We start from the raw sequence: 27100 nt of genomic DNA, 5'->3' as shown, positions 1-27100 counted from the left end.
ACAAAAATGTTTTCGATATAAAGATAAAAGCACTAATTAAAATAATATTGATAATAATATAATTATTATCATGAGAGCAAAGAAGTTTTTTGAACATCATAGAAAATAAATAATTTTGTTTTACTATAAGAATTTAATTTTTGGATTATGTTAAGAACCCTTGAATGTCCAAAATTATATGTATATAAATCCAGGCTTCAACTTTATTGTTTATCTGTTTATATCATCTGATTTTAATGCAGCTTTTAAAGACTCTTGATTGTAAAGCGCAATTGTGAACCTTCTATTTTATATTCTAATGGTACAGATAATTGAGTCTAACCAATTTAATATTGCATGAATTTTTTTGCTCAAGTCACTTCTCCTTTTTATCAATATGTACTACATGTACACATATATTGCCACACAACGTAATTCGCTATTGCATGTTTCCTTACTGGGTGAACCCAAGAATATACAGGTATATACATGAATTAGGGTGCATGCTTAAACCAACGTAAGTTAAATTGTTAATAAAAAAAAGTCTTTTTCTGTCAAGTTAAGAGTAAACGACATCTTTATCATCCTCACAATGTCAAGGGTTTGTGATTTCTCGAACTGGAGTTCGAGAAATCACAAATCTTTGACATTGTGAGTATGCATCTTTATATGATGCTTCACTAACCGTAACGTTTCTTTATTTACAACACCTTGTTTACCCTAACATTTTAACAAGCTTCAGCAATTTTTGAATGTGGCATAAATTCGATGAACTCGATGAAGCATGTTTACAGTGCACACGAGGCGGTGTATGCAGCACAAAGAGAATAGTTTATCAGTACAGCACATACTGCAGCAACGTTGAGATTGAAGCTTAATTAGAAACATGTGTAAGTAATGCATCTATGTTGTTTCATATTTTTTAAATTTATTTTTGCTCGTTTCTCCGGTTGTGTTTTATGCCTTGTTTTTGTCGAGAACTTTATATTCAGAAGACTTTTTTAAAGTTTCACCATTCAGCCATTAGCATTTTCTTTATTTTTTCACTGCACATGCTGCATGAAGTGAAAAATATCAGAATAAATTGAGAATGGATTATTGAACTAAGCATTTTAAAATAATAAAGTTCAAGGTAACTCTAAGAATAAGACATTCAACAATTGAGGTACATCAATACTCTGATAAGAGAGATAACTCTAAATGATATGAATGTCTATTATTCCTTTATAGATTTGCCATGTTGAAGTGCTTTTTTTTGTCCAATTTTGCCCCGCAAGCAATGCTATAATTGTTTGTATTTTACTTATAAAATACATTTCTTTTGGAAAATCATTAAGGTTCAAGCAACATATTATATGAGTGAGCAGAGGATTTATGAACCTTAAATAAAGACTGCTGTCTTTGTGTGTAAGTACAAACCGAAGCATATGGAAATAACGAATAGTATTCAAGATCAAAAGTCTATAAAAAATACATAATAGGAGCAGAATACGGACTTCTAAAACATTGGAGGTGGGACGAGAACAGCTGATTATTTTTCTAAGGTGGTGTTGAGACGTTCATGTAACCTTAAGAATTAAAAACTTAGAAAAAAATGCAATAAAAATAAGAAATTATACAATTCAAATACCGGGGGTAGAAAATATAAAATTCAAATGAAAAGCTAGAGGTACTGTGAGCACTGAGCTCACAAAATGATACTCCCAGCCTCCCGTATGGTTATAATGGCAAAGTTCATGTTCTGCTTTAGATCTGGAAGACCCGAAATAAGTGTCAGATCAAAACGTAAAATAGAGGGTGCATAATGGCATTATGTAATAAAGAATCTGTGAAAGTATCATTAAATTTTATTTATTGGTATGAAACGAGTTGCGGATAAGGGATGGGTACCCTTAAATATTATAGAAAGAACGGTCATGTTCATGTTTTTCTATGGAAACCAGAAATAAGTGTCCGATCAAAAAGTAAAATCGGAGGTGCATAGTGACACTATATAAAACAAGGATTCAGTGAAAAACTCATCAAGTTTCATTCAGTGGTATAAGAGGAGTTGCGGATAGAGATAGGTACCCCAAAAGCGCAATAGACCGAAAGACGGAAAAAATTATATGTCTTCTGTGTTGTTTTCTCGTTATTTAAATGTAAGAAGATACCTCACAAAAATGAAAATTGAAAATTTTCATCATCTTCAATGTCTTCTTCGCCTGTCTGTCACAGCTTTGATTCTTATTTGCATTGAGTTCATGAGTTCATCAGTGTATTAATTCTTCAAATAAGGATAATATTCAACCCTTTTTACAAGGCAGCCCTTAGTTGAAAAAGCCAGCTAGGGCATTTCGAACCCTTTCATCTACAGAGTCCCACAAATGTTCACTGAGAAAAAATGGACTTTATGAGGTCCAATCAAGTGAGTTAATGTGGTTGTATGCGAAAAAATCTTAACAAATCGTGGCTACATTGATCCAGTTTTTGTAATGTTCGAATGTTACCCTGCGTTTCGTTTTCCTATGAGTATAATTTAGATTTTTTAGCTTGACGGAAAAAAAGATATGCAAATTGTTTCACGCACCAATTGTAAATGTAATTGAAATTTTCTTGCATTGTTAAAAACATTATAGGCGTGATGTTTCGTTATAAGAATATCTTCTTTCATCTTTCATCCTAAATCCATGCAGAAAAAAATCCTTACCTGTTAACAGTTTATCTGACCGATAAATTTTGATCATATTTTTTAAGTCTATGTTTCTCTTTTTAGCGTACATTTTCTAAATTATCCCAGTTTTCTGTTATCATGCAGATACACAAAGCTTTTGCATTAACATTTCCTGGGAAATTTTCATGCATTCCTGTAGTAAAAAATTAAAAGTTAAAAAAATATATATGAGAAGGTTTATTTAGAATCATGATTGTTACATTTAGTCCAGAAAATATAATACTAACCAATACGGTATCTTATACATGTACCTATACATTTTTTTAATGCACAGCTTGTTCATGTGACGGAAAACAACCTAGCATGTTACTTAAAAGACACATGCCCAAGATAAATGTTCTAAACTCCAATACAGGATAATTACATTAATTGTTTTTCTTTAAATATATTTCAATGGCTAATTAGGAAATTTAAATTGTGTAAAATCCTGTCCTTTTCAGGAATGATTTTTTGAAATATTTCTGAAACTTTTCAAGAAATATCATATTAAACATTATAGTTTCATTTTCCAATTTTTGTCACCAAATTTTGTGGCTTTTACACAAATAAAATTGTTTAAATGCTTGAATTAAAACGGCTTTCGCATTTTATTTAGAGAGGCGCCTTTTCAAATAAGATTGTTGAATTTTGGAGGGAGAAAAATCAATTGTTTTATTTTGTTATTTTGGGCTTGAAAGATTTCAATATGTGAAGGCAATTTCACCAAAGACTTGAATCAATTATCAAATTTGAAGAAGTACTTTTTTCTTTTCAGCAAGGGACGGTTATACAATAGGGGAAAAATCTACTAGTAAAACAACAGATCCAAGGTTCTGGCAATGTTTAGCATTAGTCTTAGGAGTTATAGCCCTTGTCCTTTTGATAGTTGTAATTGTCCTGGCAGCAAACAAAGAAAAGGAAGATACCAACATCCCAGAATGCAAACGACTTCCGGTTTCCGGTGTTATTGATATCACTGAACCTGAAAAACCTCCAATATTTCACGATCTTACCAGAGGAGAAATAAGAATTATATTTGACTTTATGCTTTCACAAAAGTCTTTAAATTTATCACAGCCAAGTAAAGCTGTACTTGCTTCTAACTACATATATGCAATGGAACTCATTCTTCCAGAGAAGAAATTCGTTCTACAGTCGACTCAACAAAGTCCACCAATAAGGAAAGCGTTAGTTACAGTTTTTTGTGGCGGGAAAGCCGAGCCAAATGTCGAGGAATATTGTGTAGAGTTAACACAGCAACTAAGTTTCTGTGGTGGGCCAAGGTCCATTCCCTTTTCTTTTAGGCCATTTACAATACCAGAGTATATGTCGGCGCTGAATGTAGTAACCGAAGATGCCAATAGAATTGTTGGTGATATACTTCTTGAAAGTTTTAAGGGATCTTTTTTTCAGTGTGGAGGGAACTGTTTGGGCGTAGAAAATATAACTCCTTATGCCGCCATGATCGCAGAAGTTGAGGGAAAGGGATACCGAGGATTATGGTTTCCATTCCTTCAGCTGATGGAACCAAAAAACTTGCACCCCGTAGATTTTGCCGTTCTTGTAACTTTTAATGGAAGTGCTGTTCCAGAAACAGCCGATGTTTGGTACAACGGCCAATCATTTGCCTCACTCCAAGATTTTAAGGACAAGTGGGACAAAGGAGAAGTTAGTAAACTGATCTTAGATTTTCCTCAGATGCGTACGCATGATAAAAAATTTCCAGAAAATATGCAGAGACCGCCTATTGAAATCGAACCCGATGGTAGACGTTATTACATCAAAGATCAAACAGTCACCTATATGAACTGGATGTTTCATTACGGAATATCCCCATCTCACGGTCCTCAGCTTTACAACATCAGATTTAAGAATGAAATGATTGTCTATGAATTAGGTTTACAAGAAATCTGTGTTTTCTACTCTTCCTCGGAACCTGCTGGAAGATTTACAAATTATTTTGATTCTGTTGTAATGATTGGTCTTTATATGAAAACTTTAGTGCCTGGCATTGATTGTCCCTCACACGCAACTTTCCTAGACGCCACGCATATGTTTGAAACTTCGGATTCCCCAGTCACTAACAAAAGAGCGATATGTGTATTTGAACACAATACCGGAAGTCCTTTGAGGCGCCATCATGCAGCCAGTGAAACACCTTCCGGTTACTATGAGGGTGCCCCTAATGTTGTACTTATACTAAGAATGATTGGAACTCTTGTAAATTATGACTACATATTTGATTTTATTTTCTATCAGAATGGTGTTATGGAAACCAAGGTCACTGCTTCCGGAATAATTATCTCCTCATTCAAATCTACAGATAAAAAATACGGATTTCAGTTAACCGACCAAGCATTGGGAACCCTGCATTACCATTTCTTTAATTTTAAAGTAGATCTTGATATTGGAGGTTCTAATAATAGCTATTCAACTTACGAAGTAGAAGCAGATGAAGTGCCAAATCCTTTTTCTAAAGCATCCAATCCTTCAAACTGGCACCAAGAAAAAGTTGTCAAGGTTGACTATGCCACAGAAAGAGAAGCAGCATACAAGTTTAATTTCAGTTCGCCTAAATATCACGTATTTTACAATGAAAACAATAAGGACAAATATGGCAACCCTAAAGCCTACAGGATACTTCAGAAAAGTATGGCCAAAAACGTTCGAACACAGGGAGCAGGAAATGAACCTGGGTCACCTTGGACACGATACCAAATGGTTGTCACAAAACGCAAAGAAACAGAGCCCCATAGCTCATCAAAATACGCCACATACGACGGCGAGAATAGAACAGTGGATTTTGAAGATTTTATTGGGGAAGAAAATATAAATGGCGAGGTTTGTATAACACCTTAACATCTAATATTAACTGTACGAGGGTTGATCCAAAAGTTCGTGGAATTTCTTTCTAAAATATAATCGTGATATGACGAAAGCCAACAGCAGGCATATTTATAATATAGAGTCATAATGAAACAATATTGCAAAATTTAGCCACTTTCCAATCACCAATAAGGTCACACCAGCTTTCTGAAAATGGATTGTTGTGAAACCCGGGGGACACTTTGACGTTACGTCAAGTTTGATATGTCACGCCACGTTATAGAAGCATCTCACCCTAATGTTCCATTCGAAAACGCAATTCTGCAAAATACTGCCCTTTTTCTCCATTTTTTATTCTCAAGAAAAGCCTGGGTGTCCTCTTGTCTTCATTTTTAACTCATATTTCAAAATACTCCTAATCTTTCCACATGATTTTCCAATTTCAGTAGCAAATGTCAAAAGCAGTACGTTAGCCGACAACGTCCATTAACGTTTTTAATTTGTCTAGGGGGATAAACACTTAAAACAGAGCCTCCAAAAGGCCGCCACACCTTTAATCAATGTCCTAGGACGTTCTATTTTTCTTAAATTTCTTATGCTGCTGGAAAACTAGTAACTAAATACATTTTTCCCCAGCCTATGTCAATAATGTATGCGTTCAAGATAAGGTGATCCCGGTATTTTCACAAATATTATGATTTGCCTGAAATTTGGCGTTTTCTAACAACTTAAAGATGAACAATAAATCATCAACTATTAAATTAAATATCCAATAAAATCAGTAAAACCCTCACACAAACGTTTGTAAAAGATCAAGCATTTGTAATAATGACATAATTTTCGTTTTATATACCACATAGGGCTGTTTTATTCTAATATCACGTATTAAGAATTGAAATGAAAATAAACGCGTTAATGTCTCCCCCGCATTTCCAAACAACCGTTTCTATGGCAACTGCCATAGAGCTGCTTTCATAAATATTTAAAATGTTTTTTAATTTAGAATATTCAACAATTGTCTATATTCTCATTTGTAATTTTCAAACAATTTCACTTAAAAATGAATAAAATGTAAAGAAATTCCACGAACTTTTGGATCAACCCTCGTATATTTACACTTAAAGTTGTTTTCCGTCTCTCAAACCAAAATTCTGCAATATAACACAGTAGTCATATTGCTGATTTCCTTTGTAAAGCAAAATTTCTCGACCAGAAAATCGTACAGATGAATGGCTTTATTATTTTTTTTCCTATTAGGTAACATAATTGTGAATTCAGTTTTTGGAATATTTTCTGTTTTTATATTTCAACAGATGGGGATTTCTTTTAGGTCAGCTGAGACGCCCAGGTTACCTATTGCTATCTGATTTATCTGTCATTTAAAGTTTTTTGTCGGTTGTTAACTTTTGAAAATCTTCAGCTTCTCAAAGTCTGCTAATCTAGTTAAAACTAATTTTGGTGCAGGGTATTTCAGGGCAGAGTCACAAAGCAGGACAAATTTCATAGTTACACTTTAACAAACTATGGCTCTTAATCAAATTGTGAAATCATTGCCCCATGGTCAGGAATATTGATGTTAGGGTGGTGCTCTTGGGCTTATATAGTGAGAATATTAAATACATGAAATCTTTTAAGATCTTTTCTCCTCCTGTATCGTAAGAGCAGAATTACAGTTCAAGTTAGATTAACTCATGATAACTTATGAATTTCTCTCCAGGATAAATTTTTAAGGATATATCACAAAATCTGGAGTTAGAGTTGCTACAAATTATAACAATATCTTTTTAAAGAGTGTAGGATATGAGGCTTTCAACTGACCAGTACTTTCCGATTTCTTTTAAATACATATATTGCTTTGAAAGAAAATGAAAAATAGCATTGCTTTGAAAATTTAAATGATATTGCAAAGCTTTTCATTAGGTCATTACCTCTGATCTGTTCACTACTTCACACTTTTTTATTTAGAAATTGTGAAAATGTGATGAATAAATTTTGAATGACTCTATATTTTTTTCAGGATCTTGTTGCCTGGGTTACAATGGGTGTGCATCATATTCCACACTCCGAAGATTTACCCATAATGCCAACTCCCGGAACTGATCTCAGCTTCCTGTTGCTTCCTTTTAATTACTTCCCTGAAGATCCAAGTGTCGGATTCAACGATAATGTACGCATACAATACGACACTCCTACAGGCCCACTAAAGATAAAAAAAGCAAAAACATCAGAACTGAATTGTCTTCCCCCCAAAACGTATTCTGTTGAAGATTTAATGGGCCATCCTGAAGATTTTATAAATCGTCCGTGAAAAAAAGTATACAACAATTGATAAAAGTAGTTGTGAGAGGCGAAAGGTAATATTTTGATATTTGGAATTAACCGACAAAAGATGCAGCAAACTATTTTTATGAAACCGAGATACTTTAGTGTAATTTTTGGATAAAGGAATGCATTTCCTTTTAGGTATCTTACACTGAATAAAAAACAAAAGAATGAATATTTTATTAAGATAGTTTTAGGTCACCGAATCACTCACGTGACCTACACGGTATTGCTATTTGATTTCGTCCGTCGTCGAACGTCGTCAATTGGTCGTTTACTTTTGAACATTTTTAGGTTCTTCTCTGGAACCACATAATCGATTTTGTCATGAGCGTCCATGGGTGAAAGGGGGTAAAAATTGTAAAGTTCATCGCCCCTGCTCGTCTTGGACCTGAAGAGGTTTGACTAAAACTATTAAAATTATTGCAATCTTTAAAAAACCACCTTTACATCACGTAGATTAATTAAAATAAGCACTGATCGATATTAAAATCCTCTCCTATGCCCCTTTTTATTTTATATATTGCCTAGAAAATCACGTAGTTAAACTGATTGTAATAAGCACATGACACCGATTTTGACAAATTCTCTCCTATATTTTCATAGCTATATTCACCAAGGCAAAGTAAACAAAACTAAAAATACATTGTACATAAATAATACTTTAGATTTCTTTATATCTTACGGATTAATTATTCATGTTATTTCCGATATCAATCCATGATTTTTTTTTGTATATTGTTTAACGTTCCTCTCGAGCATTTTTCACTCATATGGACACGTCACCGAATGCCGGTGAAGGGCTTCAAATTAAAAATTATAACTTGGCTCTCAAAATTGGCCATTGAGCAGTGAAGACAACGGCCGATGAAATGACGTGCCAACGTTTTTGCTAAAACCCGTCGTGATGTGACGGGGTTTACATTGTACATAATTATGATGAGATTGTTTTTATATTGTTTAACGTCATATCCGATATGTCACCGTATGCCGGTGACTTTTTAGACACCTCTCCCATTGAGCAGTAAGCCGAGCGCTTGCCGAAGGAACAGTCACTTACCTATGTTTACGTCTTAGGTATGACGCGGCGCCGTGAACGAGAATCGAACCCGGGCCTTCCGATCACGAAGCGAACGCTCTACCACTAGGCTACCGTGACCAGTAATTATGATGAGAAAGGGTGCTGCCAAAAGTGTGAATTTCATAGCCCTTTGGGTCAGGGGTGCTGGGTTTGGGTGGTGCTTTATTCACAGATTTAAAATAGCAAAAATGCATGCTATGAAAATCTTCTCTGTCATTAAGTACTAAGCTAACTAAATACAATTATGCAATGTAAATGTATTTGATATAATTATAAGTAAACTTTAAACGTGTATTTTCTTGGGCATTTAGGAGGCAAACAAAGTGCACAATTGTAATAAAAAAACAAATAAAAGTAACTCCCCTTTGCTACATTGTGTTAATCAATAAATCATTTGTATATGTTAAAATTAATTAACAGGGTTTTGATTTAATGAAAATAGAAAAAAAGAATGTTATATATATAGAAACAATATAAAATGAATGTTTGGTTTAATGAGCAAAGCATGCTCTTACTCAGATTCTTAACTGGAAAGCAATATATTCATCATTTATTTTATATATTTAACAAAAGTTGTAGTTAATTGTACACATTATATTGGCAATATATATTTACACTGTTTAATAGTTGATGAGATATTTTTCAGGTAAAGTCTTTGTTGACAAGAGCCTGCATAAAGTTATAATATACCTTTATAAAAGACTCACAGAGAACTAGGGTGATTTGTGATTTTATTTTGGTCAATGTATTTAATTGTATTATAAAACTTTTTAAAAATTGATGAGAACTCCATATTTTAATTTTTTTCTCTTCATATTTTGGCATATTTTGCAAAGACGATAACTCTTCCCAGTTGGTGTTTTACATGCAGAAAAAGCAAAATTTCTTTAAGCATATGTCTATTTGAAGAACTATTTCAACTCTTAAAAATTGATTAAAGAACTTTAAAAAATCATAGAAAAACATTCTTGAATTAAACTCATTATTAAAGTATTCTCTTTTTTATCCCATGTTTAACCCTTTATTCCGTTGATATAGCTCATGTGACATCGTTTTCGTATCACACAGTTGTGACGTCACAATTGATTTTGCGTTAGAGTGATGAAGTAAAATGAAGTGGAGTCCTATATAAAAACAGTGCTAAACATTGTTTGTGGTATAAAAAACATGGGATAAAAAGAATCTCACATGATTTGTAGTTAGATACGTTTTTTATCCAACTCGTTGTGTGTTTTTATTCCCTCGCCAAGGCTCGGGGATAAAATCCACACAACTCGTTGGATAAAAATCATATTCAACTACAAATCATGTGAGATCCCATATTATCATACTGTTAAATTATTGATTTTTCTCAGAGGGTTTGAATAACTTTGAACAATGCATCACAACTGCATCAAAGCAAAAATTAAGAGAATGTGATGACGGCGCAGCTTGTATCCAGATAACTGTGGTTGAGAGGCAAATATTTTAAAAATTGTTAGTGATTTATTAGAAAAAAGAAGCTACATTATAATCAGATATACTGATTTTATAGCCGTGTGTTTTTCTTTACTGAGGTGGAGACAAGGATCCCTGTCCTTATGTTAGCCAGGATTTCCTCTGATGTTCTCGACAACATCAAATAATTCAAATATAAGTAATAAACAACGATTATTAAGTGAACATGGCATTATGAATATCAATAGCGCTAGCAAGCATCATGGAATATGCCAGCAGAGCAATTGCTATTCATAACGCCATATTCATTGAATAACGTTGTTTGTTTCTTAATAGGATCCCGCATGATTTGAAGTTAGATATGTTTTTTATCCAACGACTTTAATGGGTTTTTTTTATCACCGATCCATGGCGAGCTGATAAAACACACAACGAATTTGATAAAATCATATCCAAGAACAAATCAAGAGAGATTCTTTTTATATAAAAAGAAATATCCAAGTTATATCAACAGGATACCGGTATAGCAGTAAACATAGGACAAATTTGTATATTTTGCATTCATTATCATCCCTTTCAGATTTTGGAAAACCACATATGATCCCTAGGAGATCTCTTGGGTCTAGCATGTTGTAATAAGCAATTTTTCCCCAGGTTTTTGGAATTCTCGAGCAGTTTTGCTTCGTCGCGAATGTCTTTAAATTAAGCTTGTCTTATATCTCTATGAATTGTTTTACAATGTTTTATAATTTTAGGCTTTTTTTGTCTCTTGTATTCAACTTCTTGTCGAAATTGTTAAATTCTAATTTTCTGTACAAACTACTGGCTCAATTGTGTCCAAACAAATTAATCCGAATAAATATTTTAAAAATCATCCTATTTAAATTCAATATATCAGTTAGGCATAGATTTCTACACGAATGCCATGGAGGAGTGAGTTTTCTCTGCCGACCATGGCCAGACACATCCGCCATGTGCTCCTGGTCATGATCAGGAAATAATGGAAGAACCGTCGACAAGTCAGCGTGTGAATAAAATCCTAGAAAATAGCATACAAAATGTCAGTCAGCATTCGACTTTATGATATATTGTACTTGCTGACATGTTTATTGTACCGATCATAGAACTTACGAAAAAGAAGACTTTAAACAAGACTCCTGATATTCTTGTTTCATCAACTTGTTTTTCAATTACTTACCTCGTTTTAAAAATTGCTCCTACGTAGAGATATTGTATTTGCTGACATGTTCATTGAATCGATCATAGAACTTACGAAAAATAAGACTTTAAACAAGACTCCTGATAATCTTGTTTCATAAACTTGTTTGTCAATTACTTACCCCGTTTTAGAAATTGTTCCTACGTAGAGATTGCCCTTGCATATCAAATCAGCTGAGAAAGTTACACCTTACATGACATAAACGCATTTCTATCGAATGAACTGAGGTATATAAACCCCACATGCAGGCGATAAATTTACATTGCTGCATACTTAAGTGAGGATGACGATTGAGAAGTTAAAGTCATCACGTTGAATTTACAGCTTAATTGTTATATTACCATAAACGTCTTTTTTTCTAGTAAAAATCCAAATATGAAACAGATGTGCATGACTTTATGGTATCTTAATTATAATTCAAGTTCAACGAGATATACTGTGTCGACATAAGAATGGAAATAACCATTCTAAATTGACAATCCGTCGTCGATATATATCTAAATGCCGAATTGAAGGACACAGCAAAATTAATTATGATTCATGAGGTTCAGACTCTTATTATATATGGTAATTTTCAGTCATTTCGTCATAGTCTGGTCCTGATTTTTAAAAAGAAGGCTAGAAATAACTTCTAACGGCAAATAATTATTATTTGGTCCAGCATAGTTTTTTTAACCTATTTCGAGTATGCTGAATCCGAAAAAATATGCTGGCCTTCATGAAAATAGCGTTAAAGAGGTCAAAATGGCGATTCAAAATGTCAAAATGGCGGACATCCAATTTTTCTAATTTTCTCTTAATGTCTTTCAAAATGGTGAATTAATGAGTGAATATCTAACTGAGTATTAGTTAAAACTATAAAAATTACAATAGGATGCTAACATTATTAGTTAAACTCAGAAAATTTAGTCGTTTCTACACTTAATTCGAATTTTCTCTGATTGTTTTGTCTATTGTTTCTATATTCTTCTTTGTTCAGGATTTACATTTGCAAATATCCATACACTGCAGATTTGTATTTTTCCCTCTACGTCCCACTATTCTACAATTGAATGATAGTGCAGCTGTAAGTTAAAAGTCAAAATAACGATTCAAAATGGTGGATATTCATCTTTTTCTTCAAATTATTTAATTCTTAATGTTGTTTACATAGGAGAAAGGATTCGTAAATATTTTACTGAGAATAGTACAACTATGTGAAATGACAATAGAACACTAATTTTATCACTTTAAATAGGAAAATTTAGTCGTTAAATTTGAAATGTGTTAATTACTTAGCTCAAATGGCAATTTAAATGACGTCTTATACACTCGAATTTCGAAAAATACCCAAACTGCGTAATTCTGGTTCGTTTTGCAGAAAATGAATTACAGTTTTTATTTTTATTCATGAAATAATGTTCAAATATGCAATGAGAGTTGGGGGATATTTTTGTTAATGACTTAGGAATTTTATAACACGGATTTTTGTTTAATTACTTCTATTGTTAAGATAAATTTTTGACTACAATTCCGATGACATTTTACCTTTTACGTGTCTCACCATGCTTCTTCATATAAAATGTTAATAACATCATACAATAATTGCTGTTTTGAGGACAATATAAAAATTAAGCTACTCCAAGAGCAGTATCCCCAGAGCATTAAGGCGAGTGAACATTCAGTTGTTGGAAATTCTTGATCTATTTTTAGTCCAGTACTAGTGTAGAAAAAAAATAAATGTTTATGTTCATGTGGAAGGTCTAGTGCAACATAACTTAGCATGATTTTTAAAATGATTGACCACGACCAATTATAGGGCTAGTAATTGTTACTACTCCCATACCACTGAATGAAATTAGATGAAACTTTCACAGAATCTTTATTGCATATTGCCATTGTGACCTTCTATTTTGATCCGACACATATTTTGGGTTTCCCATAGCAAAACATGGACACTGTCATAATATTCATATGGGAGACCGGGGTATCATTTAGTGAGCTATTTGCTCACAGTATCAATACTTCATTTTACATAAGGTTTTGGAAAACAAAATAGACTTTTCACATTTGAACATAAATGTGTTGTTCCTTGAGTGTTGGTTGATTGATTGTATATTGTTTAACGCCGATCGAGTCGGCAATTTTTCAGCTATGTTTCGGCGGACTATCAGTTTAAATAATCGGTTTTTGAAGGATTTTGGTTTCCCTGGCGGCCCCCAGTGAGCTTACTCTTTTTCGAACCCCAGAGAAACGATCTTTTACATGCCAAGGGGGTTGTCATCCTTGACACAGGGCACCATTTTACTTGAGTGTTGAAAATTCCAAAATTCCGAAGACAGACTGAAACATAAAGCAATTAAATAAAGCTGGAATAGAAGATGTTAGGGGATAATACTAAGTTCTTATTAGTGCTAAAAAGCTGGAACAAAGTGTTCGATGAAATCGGACAAAGATTTCTTCAGTTATATTTGATGGTGTGCCGAGGGATGTTGAGGTAGAAGTGCGAGTTGATAATGACAGCGATTCGGGAGTGATTTTAGGTGGACGGGGGCTCAAAGTCTTTGGAACACGTACGGTCAAAAACTCTTAAGTCAAGATTGTTTTAACTATTTCCAAAAAAATGAATCTTTTCAAGTATTTTTTGTTCATATTTAATGGACTAATCAATATACTACATATATAAAAAACAAACTGTAATTTATTTTCTGCAAAACGAACCAGAATTAAGCAGTTTCTACGAAATTCGAGTGTATCAGACGTCATTTTGAACCACCATTTTGAGATAAATAACACATTTTCGATTGAAAGTGATAAAATTAGTGTTCTGCTGGCATTTTACATAGTTGTACTACGCTCAGTAAGATATTTACAAATCCTTTCTCCTATATAAACGACATTAAGAAATAATTTATAAAAAAAAATGAATATCCGCCATTTGGAATCGCCATTTTGACTTTTAACTTAAAGCTGCGCCATCATTCAGTGGCAGAATAGTGAGATGCAAAAGAAAAAATACAAATATGAAGTGTATGGATATTTCCAAATGTAAATTCCTGAACAAAGCGGAATACAGATCAATAGACCAAAAAATCAGAGAAAATTCGAATTAAGTGTAGAAACGACTAAATTTTCTGAGTTTAACTAATAATGTTAGCATTCTAATATAATTTTTATAGTTTTATTACACTCATTAGATAATCACACATTATTTCTCCTTTTTGAACGATATTAAGAGAAAATTAGAAAAATTGGATGTCCGCCATTTTGACCTCTTTGACGCCATTTTCATGAAGGCCAGCATATTTTTTTCGGATTCAGCATACTCGAAATAGGTTAAAAAACTATGCTGGACCAAATAATAATTATTTGCCGTTAGAAGTATTTTTTTCTATAAATCGGACCAGACTATCATAATATTCTTTTGAGATAAATTCTTAAAGGAAAAAAATATTTAAATTGCAAGAAGTCCACAAACCAATGAAAGATTACAATAACTTTGTGCAAGAGAAGCAAATATATGATATACATCTCTTTTTTTTTGTATCTTATGATATCAAATACTTTGATATTTTATATTCTTATTTCACTGTTCTGGATTTTAAAATATATATATATATGGGAATATTGAGCAATCATCTAATTTTTGATGATTTTGCAATCGGTTTAAAGTTTCGCTGAAATGCAATGTTGATTCCGATGTGACAATTTTGTGTATAGAAATTTTAAAGGGGAGACTGAGTAATTATTCAAACCGTAACTGTTTGACTTTGAAAAGGTCTAGATTAGGTTTTATCTCTGCACGTAGTTAAGTCCTTGAACCAACAGCTAAAATTTGAAACACAACATTTGGGCACGAACAGAAATAAATTTCCCTTAAAAAATTGCAACAATATTGTCTAAATGTCCCTAATTCTGATAAATACTTCATCACGTCCTCAAAAATACAAAATATTACAGGTTATCGAGTATGTTTCTCTGTTTCTGTTTTCTGATTTGTTATGTTGTCATCTTTTCCATTATGATATAATTCAGCTTTAAAGGGATCAATGTTAAAGTAACTTCAATAAATAAATAATAATATCCTTGAAACTTCATATTTTTAGACGGGTTTGATTGACATATCATAGCACTTCCACAAATTTTAATTTTATTCAAACCTATCCAAAAATTTAAAGTTTCAATAACTTTTAGATGAAATAATATTTTTAATTTATTTTTGTGTAAAATGCTATTAAAATATATAAGTCGTATTATTATACACATAATATTAACTTCAAATCTGTTTCCATGCACCTTTAAATAAACTTATTTAAGGTTTACGTAACTACGTATATCCATAAAATGAAAATATTTATTGGCATGATCATATCCACGTTTATAAAAATGTGTTTCTTGCCTTACTAAACAAAATGTTAATTTCGATTTGAACAATCTGTACTCTACGTGCTGTGAAGTTGATACTATAAAATATTAGTTGTACTCTGACACCTCTTTATACTTTAAATATACTTTTTCAATGTATAGTACATGTATATTGCGGATGGCATTTTAAAATATTGATTTATATTCCCTGTTGACCTCGAAATACTAGTAAAGACAAAAAAATTCTAGCATATCTACATACTCTTTTATATGGATTTTTAACTGTGTTTCTAATTGTTTTTCTCTCGTGTATTTGAAAAAAAAACTTTCACAGTCGGGGGGACTTCTGTAGATTCTTTAATCATCAGTTGTATGAAATTTACAAAATGTGTAAACATAAATAAAGAGTTATAAAAAAGAAGTCAATTGGAAGAAAAAACAATTAAAACCTGCGTTTGGTATGTGATCAGGTAGACATTTTTAAAAAGAGAATTTACTTTGAAATTAAAACTAATTTTCAGTTATCAATAACAAAAAAAAAAAATCATTTTATGGTTCTTGGAGTATAGTCGCAGCATTGCTATATATTCAATGTATAATATCTAATGTCAAATGTACATCGTTATCCTTAAAGGGACATGGACACAGTTTCAGCTAAAATTCCAAAATTTATTTTTCCATTTTTACAATTATTGAACTAGGGTCTTTCTAATAATCATCAAAAATTTGAACGGCAGTTGTCCAGATACAAGACAGATTTAGAGCTCCAAACCTTTGTTATGTAAACAAGGCTAGTGTCATGTTTTTGTTTACACAGGTTAATATACACTGTACTAGTATATGTTCGTTCAAAGTAGATAATTTCAAATAAAAGTTAATTTTAAATATGGTATTTACTATAGATGACTGTAATAAATTTGTGCAAAGGTTATTTAAAAATCACATGCAGCAAAAGATGGATGACATTTTTTCCTGAAAAAAAAAATGTTGATGAATTAAAAAGTAACCTTTTGAGAGATTTTGTTGTTTACATAATAATGTCCAGAAAATCTAAATTCAGAAGTAGTATGATATAATGATTCAAATGAAAATATGTGTATATGTTTACAGAAATTCTACGTATAACAAAATACATGATTCAATTTTTAATTTTATATAAACACAACTATTTTTCACTTTTTACTATGCAAACAACCGAAACATATATTTTGATTTGCACCTATATACTTTCTAACAAAGAAGAAATTCAATCAAATACGAACATTTAGGTATTCATTAATTACTTAACTCTAAAATACTACTTCCTAAAATACACAAGGACTCTCTTATACATAAAGTGGACTCTCTCAAATATGTAGTGGATTTTTTAAAACATTTACTGGACTCTCTCAAACATTTATTGGACTCTGCGACTCAAACAATTAAATGACTCCCTCAAACATTTAGTGGATTCTGACATTCAAGCAATTAAAGGACTCTCTCAAACATTTAGTGGACTCTGAGGCTCAAACATTTAGTGGACTCTGAGACTCAAACAATTAAAGGAATCCCTCAAACATTTGGTGGACCCTCTCAAACATTTAGTGGACTATGAGACTCAAACAATTAAAGGACTATGAGACTCAAACAATTAAAGGACTCTCTCAAACATTTAGTGGACTCTGAGACTCAAACAATTAAAGGACTCTCTCAAACCTTTGGTGGACCCTCTCAAACATTTAGTGGACTCTGAGACTCAAACAATTAAAGGACTCTCTCAAACATTTAGTGGACTCTGAGACTCAAACAATTAAAGGACTCCCTCAAACATTTAGTAGACTCTGAGACTCAAACATTTGGTGGACTCTGAGACTCAAATAATTAAAGGACTCTCTCAAACATTTAGTGGACTCTGAGACTCAAACAATTCAAGGACTCTCTCAAACATTAAGTGGACCCTCTCAAACATTTAGTGAACTCTGAGACTCAAACATTTAGTGGACTCTCTCAAATACTAAGTGGACTCTGAGACTCAAACAATTTAAGGACTCTCTCAAACATTTGGTGGACTCTGAGACTCAAACAATTAAAGGGCTCTCTCAAACATTTAAGTGACTCTTTCAAACAAATACCGGTATTTGATTCCTGCAAACATTTTATGGACTCTTTCGAAATTTCAGTGGACTTTCTCGAATATTAAGTGGACACTTTGAAAAATTTAGGGACTCTTTCAAAATTAAGTGGTCTCTTTCAAACACTATTTCGTCTCAATGTCCTCAAAATCAATGTTAAGCTTCCAGTCGCAATCTTAGATCATACACTGTAACATAATTGTACTTCGGAAAACGAAAACTTTTTTTTTATAATTGCAAAAACCATGAAAAAGAATACTTAAAGATTTGAAGATTTTTGAACAAAGTTGCCATCACAAAAATTGTATACTAGAAAATTTTTAATTGTAATAAAGATTAGTCTAGAATAATTGTCAAAGGCAAACTTACTGCGTTCTTAAATGATCTTGACATTATGGCATCAATCTTTAATAATTCTGTTTGCAAATCCATGTCATAAAAACCTGGACATATACTTTAAAGACATTAAATTATTACTGAAAATATAATAACCATTTGTCTTTTGAATCCAACTCTTTGTATTGAATCGAAAAATAGTGCGTAATGTATTCCTATTACACAAGACTTTGATTTACTATTTTAAGCAATGATATTTTCGAAAACTATAATTTTTAATAGCTAACTATAGCTGGTTTAAAACACTTCAGTATTTTTTGTAAGGGTTAAACACAACAAGACAGAGGGTTTGATTTTATTCTTTCGTAATACTTATCTTTAGCAAATTTACAACCATTTTCATACACCAAAAAAAAATATTATTCCTCTTATTTAATAATTCCCCAAAGACGCTGTTTATTGATCTATGTCTGGAAGAAACACGTTTTTTTTTTTTTTACTCCTTTTGCAACTCATGTATTTTTTTTAAATAATGTGCTCGATGCGTATCAGCCAAAAAAGGGTTTACTTGGAGTATTTTCGAAAGTGTGTTTCGTTATTGTTAGATGTAATTACTGACAATAATCGACGCATGAATGATGATGGATAATTTCCTCACGCAATAAAATAAATGAGGATAACGAACATTGATTCAATCTCAAAAGTCCATCCCCTGCCGACCGGTCACACACGCCGTGTGCCCCTTGACATGAAATGGAAATAACGGGAAAATCCGTCTTCAATTCAATGTGCAAAAAATGCCCTAACAATTAATATGAAAAACGTCAGTCAGCATTTGCCTCAGGGATAAATTGTATTTGCTATAAGGTCATTTCATCGACCATAGACTAGGAGACTGCTGATATTCTTGTTTCATCAACTTGTTTGTCAATAATTTACCTCGTGTGATCTTGTATATACATAGAGCATGTTCTTGCGTATCGAATCAACTGAGAGATATAAACTCAGTATGCAGGTGATGAAGGTATATTGCTGCATAAGTAAGGTAAAATGACAATTGAAAAGTTAAAATCATCAAGTTTGTCATAAAGCTTGGTTGTTAGTAACTATTAACGTCCTTTTAAAGTAAAATATTCAAATATGAAACAGATGTGTCAGACTCTGTACTATCTTTTATCTCAAGCTCACCAGGATATATCGCAATCGACATAAGAATGGAAATACCCATGGTTATTAATTAACAATCCGTCATCATTAATCTAAATGTAGAGTTGAAGGCCACAGGAAGTGTTCTCTTCTTTTCCCGCATACGATTTTGAACAGATTCTGCTTCATATGAATACAAAAGTAGGTCTCCTAATAACGGGGCGTAATGTGTACACATGGGAATTCAAGTAGGGTGTTGGAAAACATGGTCTCCAAAAACCACAAAGATATTATCAGTCAGAAACTGAAGCATCTTTTTATATCGACTTCAAAATACTTGAATTTACAATCAGAATGTTTTTGTACAAAATAATTTAGCAAATGACCAATGCCAAATTGAGTAAATTTACGAGTTCCATTTTATTCAAATTGCAGCAGTTGTCAATTACTGTACGTGTACTAAAAATAGCGGGCTTCATATATTAGCATCTTTGGCGTGGACAAGAACGCGCCAATTCATGAATACCACTAAGAAATCATTTACTAATACAAAACAAGGCATGGACATGTGTAGCGCTAATTCTTGATTACGCTTACAACTCTATACCCCTTCATTTGCTTCTTTTGGTAAAATTTTGTGACTTCAAATTTTCCAAACGTTCCTTTGGATTTTTAAGTATCCACATCTGTTTTACACCACCTCTTGAAAAATTATTGCACAGTACTGAAGTTTCTCCTCCACAACTGTTAATATTTTAGTGCAAATGTTTCTTTTGCCTTTTTTACATTAAATATCGGTTCTTACAACAGGATTTTTGTAGACAACAATGTGCCCACTATTATTGATCACAAATATCCTTTCACATGATATTCCCTTCAAAACAGAATTCTTACCTGTTATTCAAAGCATAATTGCTTTTCAAGCCGATTAACACCTTGCTAAGTTTATGAACATCTACGACGATTTACAGTAAGTGCAATATACTTACATCCACAGAATATTTAAGAAAACCATTGCTGCGGATTTATCTATTCACGATAAGACTAGGCATATCGCCTGTACAGATTTCTCGATCAGTGATTGTTCCATCAATGAAACGTACTATGACGTACATATAAATCCCACTTTAAATGATTATTAATACAGATATAAATATAATATACGCTTACGAGGGTTACGTATTTTTTCTGCAACAGCTGCGGCATAAATTGCCATACTAACAACCAAAGGAAGCATTTTATTATCTAAATTGATATCTGTGATATCAGACAATATTGTCCATCTCAAACGTGTGTCAGGAATTAAAGTTTTGAATCTCAATGGGAAATAAAGAGGTTTGATGAAAGAATCCACTGAGAAGGCCTTCGGCTTTTAAATTATTTGATCAGTTGAACGAGCCATTACATTTCCTGTTTTTTTTTTTTCGTTTCTTTTTTGAAATTTCTTAAATAACCAAGTAGAACGTTTAAAATAAGATGACTTCAAGTTAGGATATTTAGGAAGAAATGTGATATGATGTCTTTAGTATGTCTTTCACCTGATAAAGTATTCACGTACATGTTCTATGTATACAAAATTATATCTTCTAGACGGCTACGCAAAAAATAAGAAGATACAGCCTTTATTTCTTTTACATTTTGGCCAGAATGTTCAACGATTAGACGGCTCTAGCATGTGTGCATTAAACAAATAATGTTATAAATAATAGATTAGAAGGAATTAGTCGCAAATTCAATCTTCTTTTATTTTAATTTTAGTTCATTTTATATTTTCTTTTTCTTTTTTCTTTTTCTCTTTATAATTATTTTATTTTGTTTTGCAATCTTTTTACAAAGTCATTTCTCTGCAATTTGTACACATACTACGTTTAAGTACAAATGAATGTTGTAACTATTTATTGGTTTGATACAGTACGTCCATAAATCTAACGTTAGTCTAAAGGACATTAAGAAGCAAGATATCAAGCCCACTTTATTTTATTTTGATTCTAAGGGAATACGCATTGCTATGCACGCATTTCACAAAAGCAAAGACAATGACAAGCTTTGGAAAAGTTATCACAACTTAGTCAGTGGAATAGACGTCTATTTATTCTTTGACTTAACTTTAAAAAACAAAGGTGAAGTCATTAATAATTTCAAGTGCATTGAACCTCAGTATATTGACAGTAGACTGTTGTGTCAATAATTGAATATATATCAAAGATAAGCTTTTTAGGAAAAATGACTATTGATATGAAATTAATATATGTGGAGATACCGAATAGTATTCAACTAGGTCTTTTTTCTGCATAGAATAGAATCAATTTTAAATATATGTAGTTAAGGTATATGCAGGATGAACACTCAAGGAATAAAAGGAGAGTCGAAAGTCGTTGAATCTAACACACGTATATATACAGTGTGTTCTAATATTGTATATCGGTGAATCCTTAATGCTTGTTAGGGGCCAATGTACGTGGAATTCGAAGGTTACACTTATCCACGAATTAACATCCCAAAGAACATTAATTTTGTGAAACATACGAAAATAACGAATAGTATTCAAGAAAGTCCTGAAACAATACAAAATAGAAGAAGAGCAAACACGGACCTCCAAAACATCACAGATGGGATCAGGTGTCATGCAGGAGTGAGCATCCCCTGTCTACCGGTCACATGCGCCGTGTGCTCCTTGTCAATTTTATTTACAGAATTTTGTGAATATGAGTGACATTATGTCCCCACGAACCAACAAAATTTAGCTTGCTCACTAACAATTAAAATGCCTTCACAGTGTATAACCAACGTACATGTATGTTAATTGTATGTTAATTGTGAGTTTCCTAATGTTTATCCTTTGATACAGAAACAAAAAGAAATAAATTTCAGTCTAGATCTGCAACTCACATAAAAATTTTCATTTGTTTATCGCTAAGTTTTTACCGGCAATGCTCATAGCAATTATTCAATCGCAAAACGAAAATATTTTGTATGATTTTATCAGTTAAAAGCTTCTTAAAAAATAATATGTTTTCTACCAAAACAAAGAAATATAATATTTTTAAATAGCAAAATTTATCATTGGGTCGATGTATTTGTATATTAAACGTTTGCTATAAGTAGTCTAGTTTTATTATTTTTTTTATAAAAATGGCAATTTTTATGCTTTATAATTGCACGTTCTTATGTCTCGAGGCATACGTGACTTATGTCGTTCAAATACCCATATGACAGTGCATTTTCCTCACACGCTATAATTAGAAATGTCAATTAAAAATTCACCCAATGAAATAATCCTCGTGTTAAACATTATATATCTATATATATAAGAAAGCCAATTCTGCATTTGAATTATTCTTGAATTTGAATTACAATGTATCACACAATACAGTCTAGAAAAGTTCTGAGGCTTGAAAATAAGAAGAAACCTGATACTTCATCTAGTCATAGGAAGTCATTTCGAAAACAATGTAAGACTTTCTCCGGATATGGACAGAAACGAGAAAGTCTTTCTTTGTATAAACCTCGATCTATGACAATATCTGCGCGCTCCAGTCTGCATTCACACGACCGTAATAATATAAGAAACTTGTCAATTGAATGCAGAGGATACAAAAACTGCGGTGACTCCTTCTACCTTTCCAATTTCTTGGGCGAAAATATGAGAAGCTATTTTCCTTATCATCAAATGGTCGAAGATGGAACAACTTCAGATTTAGATATCAGTGGCATTCCATGCAAGATAAACGTCATGGGAGCTCCAAATGTTGGAAAGACCTCACTCATACAAATGTTCACAAGTAAACCATCCGGATGCATCTCTAAACTCCAAACAGATGAGGGTAAGTATGGTTAGTATACCTTGGTAAATTATTGCAATTATTAACATATGTCTGCTTGCCTTCCAACCACAATCAACTAAAAAGAAAAAAAGTGGTCTTTTATTGATATATGCAATAAATATGACAGTGAATCAAAAGCAAAATATACAAAAAACATGTACAAAAGTAACATAAGATTTATACATCAAAGTCAAAAGTAAAGAGACAATTAAAATCAAGTTTGTAACTGAAAGCAACAATGAATTAAATCTTTTAAAAAAAGTGATATCGAAAAAATTATTTTGTAGACGATTTGTGCGATGAAAAGTTGCTCTTGAGGGTGGATGACACTGTCGTTAATTTGGAATTCCACGAGACAGATATGCGTATGCAGGTATGTACATTCCTTTTAAACCTGATTTATGATCTTTAACGTTGAATACACACAAAGTACAATTATTTCCCGATCATGACAAGGAGCCAAGGTGGGTGTGACCGATCGGTAGGGGATGTTCACTCCTCCATGGCACCTGATCCCACCTCTGATGTTTTAGATGTCTTTGTTTGCTCTGCTCCTATGTTGTATCGTTTTATGGACTTTTGAGCTTGAATCCTGTTCGTTATCTCCATATATTTCATTAATAACTTAAACATTGAAGACATGCTAAGTACAATTGTTCTATATTGTAGCGAGATATCCCTAACCGAGATTCTGACGCCTTCTTTCTTGTATATTCACTGGGGGATCGCAGGACTTTGTCAACTGCTGCCACAATATTGCGACAAATGCGAAATAAATACAAAGTGACCTCTCCAATTTTCCTCGTCGCCAATAAAATGGATCTTGTTGGCAAAGTGTCAATTTCAAAAGATGGTGAGATTATTGCTATATCATCATTTCTTATAATTTTTCGGGGGAGGGGATATCATTATTAACATTTCTTTCTTGCAGAAATTTACTCATTTATATCTGTTTCATTGTTGCTTTGCAGATGGAAGACTTTTAGAAAAGGAATTCAAGTGTAAATACATGGAAACATCCCTTTTGCATCAAAATGATTACCACAAACTGCTTCTCGATATTATTAAAAAGATTTTAGTCAAAGATGAATTCTACAATGATGAAGAATCCATTAGTTTTGAGCTGGACTCTTTGCCGGTAACCAAGAAGATCAAAATCAAGGGACCAATTTTAAGACTAGTATCTAGTATATTCAAATGCTGCTCAAAATAGCATCTGCAATCAACTTCTAATAATTAAGTTATCAAAGCAAAATTTCAATTGTGTCTTTTGCATGCTGTTGAGTATAGCGTTCTTCAATGTTGAAAAAATTGAAAATATTGAGCAAAGGGTATTCTAAATCTCTTAAAGATAAATATATAGAATCTGAGAAATAAAGCAATAAAACAATGTTCTTGATTTTATCTTTGAAAATACTCGTGTCTATCGTCAAAACCAAGCAAAGTCGTTTGTAACTTTAGTTCTCTAATTTTATGAACATTGATGTGTAACTTTACCCTTCAGAGAATTGAGTGATGTTGTATGTATGAGATTTTTTCAGTCACTTAGATACGTCATCTTATACCGATAAAGGACTTCAAATGTAGACCTTTACTCGGCAGTTAGGGCCATAGAGCAGTGAGGATTCTCTGTAGTGCCAATGCCTCTGGTGACACGGGGCCTCGATATTGAGGATTTTGAGGTCTCATACAATTGATAGCAACTTTGCCTACAACATGCCAAACGCATTTGCTTGGCAAAGGAACAATCGCTACCTATTTCTTTATCCACTTTGATCAGTCGTGGCCGTGATTCGAACAGACAACCAACCGATCAAGGAGTAAATGAACTTTACAGACTGTTACAGTGAAGGTTTATCCTTCAGTGAAAGGAATGAAATAAAGCAATAAATATCTAAAAACAAATTATAAAAAAAAGTTATGATAATACATGAATATTGACACAATTAATTATTTTAAGGTACATTATACTCTGGTAAGAGAGATAACTCTAAATGACACAAATGTCTGTTATTCCTTTATAAATTTGTCGAGTTTTGTCAAATTTTGCCCCGCAAGCCATTCTATACATTGTTTGTATTTTATTCAGCATATACATTTCTTTTGGAAATCATAAAAGGTAAAGAAAATTTTCATATGAGTGAGCATATGAATGAACCTTAAAATAAAATACCCATGCCGGGTTCTAAAAATATTAAGAAAAGTCAGTTTAAGGAATATCCAAAATTGAAGACTAAAATGCACGTTTAGACATGCTTATATTCAGGTTCCCGTTCATTTGTAATTAGTTAGTATTTTAGTGTCAAATTATCATTTTCCATATATACCCATTAGTCCAAATAATGTCATAGTTCATACTTATTATCTTGATTCATAGCAAATTTCTAACAAAAAATGATTAAAATATGAAAATAACGAAAGGTTATCATGAACAAAGTTTCATGGAATAATCCAAAATTTACAAAAGAGAAAACATGGACCTCTAAAAATAGAATTGAGATGGGATAAGGAGCTGTTGAGGATTAACCAACCCCTGTCAGTGAGTCAAACCTTCCATGTTCTGCATCAGTATTGGTTACGTATTATGATTTATATTATGACCCCTAGGTCGAGGCTTCTGCTGTAGGACTGTTTGTCCTCAACGGCTGCTACCACCCAGTAACCAAGTACTTCGGTTCTAGCTTGAAAATAGGAATACATATTTTAATGACTATAGTAAAATGAAAAAAGGCATCTAAAATGAAGGATTATCTCCCTCAGACATAGCTCTGATCCTTTGATGTATTTGTTTCAAGTCTTTGGCGCTTTTTAGTTCCTCCAAGTTTTTTTATTTAAATATTTTTGATTTCCAATGTTTCGGCTTGATCATGAGCATCACTCATTCACTGAAGAAATATAATTCGTAGATCGAATTGCGTGGTTTGAAAGTTTTAGAAGTTTTTACTTGTGTTGTGAGTATTCATATTGTATAAATCATGCAGGATAGTGTCTTGATTCTCGGCCATTCATTTATTGTTCGTCTACAGCGGTTCATGAATCGTTCTGAGCATTTACAGGCTAATCTTGGTTTGAATCTCAGGGAGAAAGCATATTACGGAGGATATTCGGGTTGTACAATCGATAGAATATCGCTTAGGGGCCTGTGAGAAGTTGATGGGTTTAAACATGCTGTGGTGTGTCTGCAGATAGGTTCGAACGATTTATTGTAACTTAGATGTTCAAGTATACAACCTGGTTGAAGAAATAGTTTTATTCACCGATAAGCCCCGGGGTCGTGGAGTGCAGAGGGTATGTGTTTGTCAAATTCTGCATAGAAAACCACCCAGTAAACCTGGCAGATTTTCAGTAGACGTTGAGTGGTTCAATGCCAGGGTGAATGTGGTTAATAGGATTTTGAATGATCGGTTAGGAAGAGACGTTGGCTCTGGGTTCAGATTCTGGCGGCACTCAGGATTTTGGTCACAGGAAAATAAGGAAATAGTGTACTATGAAGATGGTGTGCACCTAAATGAAACATACGGGTACCCAAAATATTACAATAGTGTTAGGGCCTCAGTTGTTTCAGCACTTAAAAGCTTACAAGTAGTTGTATAAACTTGAATACAAATACACTGTTGTGGTCAAATGGGGTAGCTTATGCATTGTTTTATCATGGAACTTATGCTGTTGGTATGTCAGGCAATGCAACCGAATGACCTATGTTTATCTACAACTATTAGGGTTTATTGTCGTTTGTTGTTCACCTTGTAAAAGTTACGATCAGTCGATTAGCTTGCTTTTCAT

General features: G+C 32.7%; 2 protein-coding genes across 2 annotated transcripts; both read left to right on the top strand.

The window, feature by feature from the left end:
- Positions 1-756: 756 nt before the first annotated feature.
- On the top strand, positions 757-7948 carry LOC134275163 (putative amine oxidase [copper-containing]). The gene is made up of 3 exons (XM_062757407.1): positions 757-869; positions 3447-5512; positions 7515-7948. Exons 1-3 carry the CDS (start codon positions 866-868, stop codon positions 7803-7805), a joined length of 2361 nt encoding a protein of 786 aa, XP_062613391.1. The 5' UTR covers positions 757-865; the 3' UTR covers positions 7806-7948.
- Positions 7949-22848: 14900 nt separating this feature from the next.
- LOC134274792 (uncharacterized) lies at positions 22849-26463 on the top strand. The gene is made up of 6 exons (XM_062757024.1): positions 22849-23317; positions 23605-23690; positions 23987-24170; positions 24289-24455; positions 25925-25975; positions 26299-26463. Exons 1-6 carry the CDS (start codon positions 22849-22851, stop codon positions 26461-26463), a joined length of 1122 nt encoding a protein of 373 aa, XP_062613008.1.
- Positions 26464-27100: the final 637 nt, after the last annotated feature.

Source organism: Saccostrea cucullata, unplaced genomic scaffold (genome assembly GCF_032062105.1).
Source record: "Saccostrea cucullata isolate Sc308-1 unplaced genomic scaffold, CSIRO_AGI_Scuc_v1 ctg72, whole genome shotgun sequence".
Taxonomy (NCBI): Eukaryota; Metazoa; Mollusca; class Bivalvia; order Ostreida; family Ostreidae; genus Saccostrea; species Saccostrea cuccullata.
The sequence above is the reverse complement of the archived record's forward strand: the minus strand, read 5'-3'. Positions and strand labels throughout refer to the sequence as shown.

Excerpts from the sequence above, each read along its gene's own strand:
- LOC134275163 (XM_062757407.1), top strand. Across the intron at positions 5,513-7,514 it reads AAGAAAATATAAATGGCGAG|GATCTTGTTGCCTGGGTTAC; the intron begins GTTTGTATAACA and ends TATTTTTTTCAG.
- LOC134274792 (XM_062757024.1), top strand. The coding sequence starts at position 22,849 with ATGTATCACACAATACAGTCTAGAAAAGTTCTGAGGCTTGAAAATAAG. Across the intron at positions 24,171-24,288 it reads AGTGTCAATTTCAAAAGATG|ATGGAAGACTTTTAGAAAAG; the intron begins GTGAGATTATTG and ends GTTGCTTTGCAG. Across the intron at positions 24,456-25,924 it reads TTGAGCTGGACTCTTTGCCG|GTCGAGGCTTCTGCTGTAGG; the intron begins GTAACCAAGAAG and ends TATGACCCCTAG.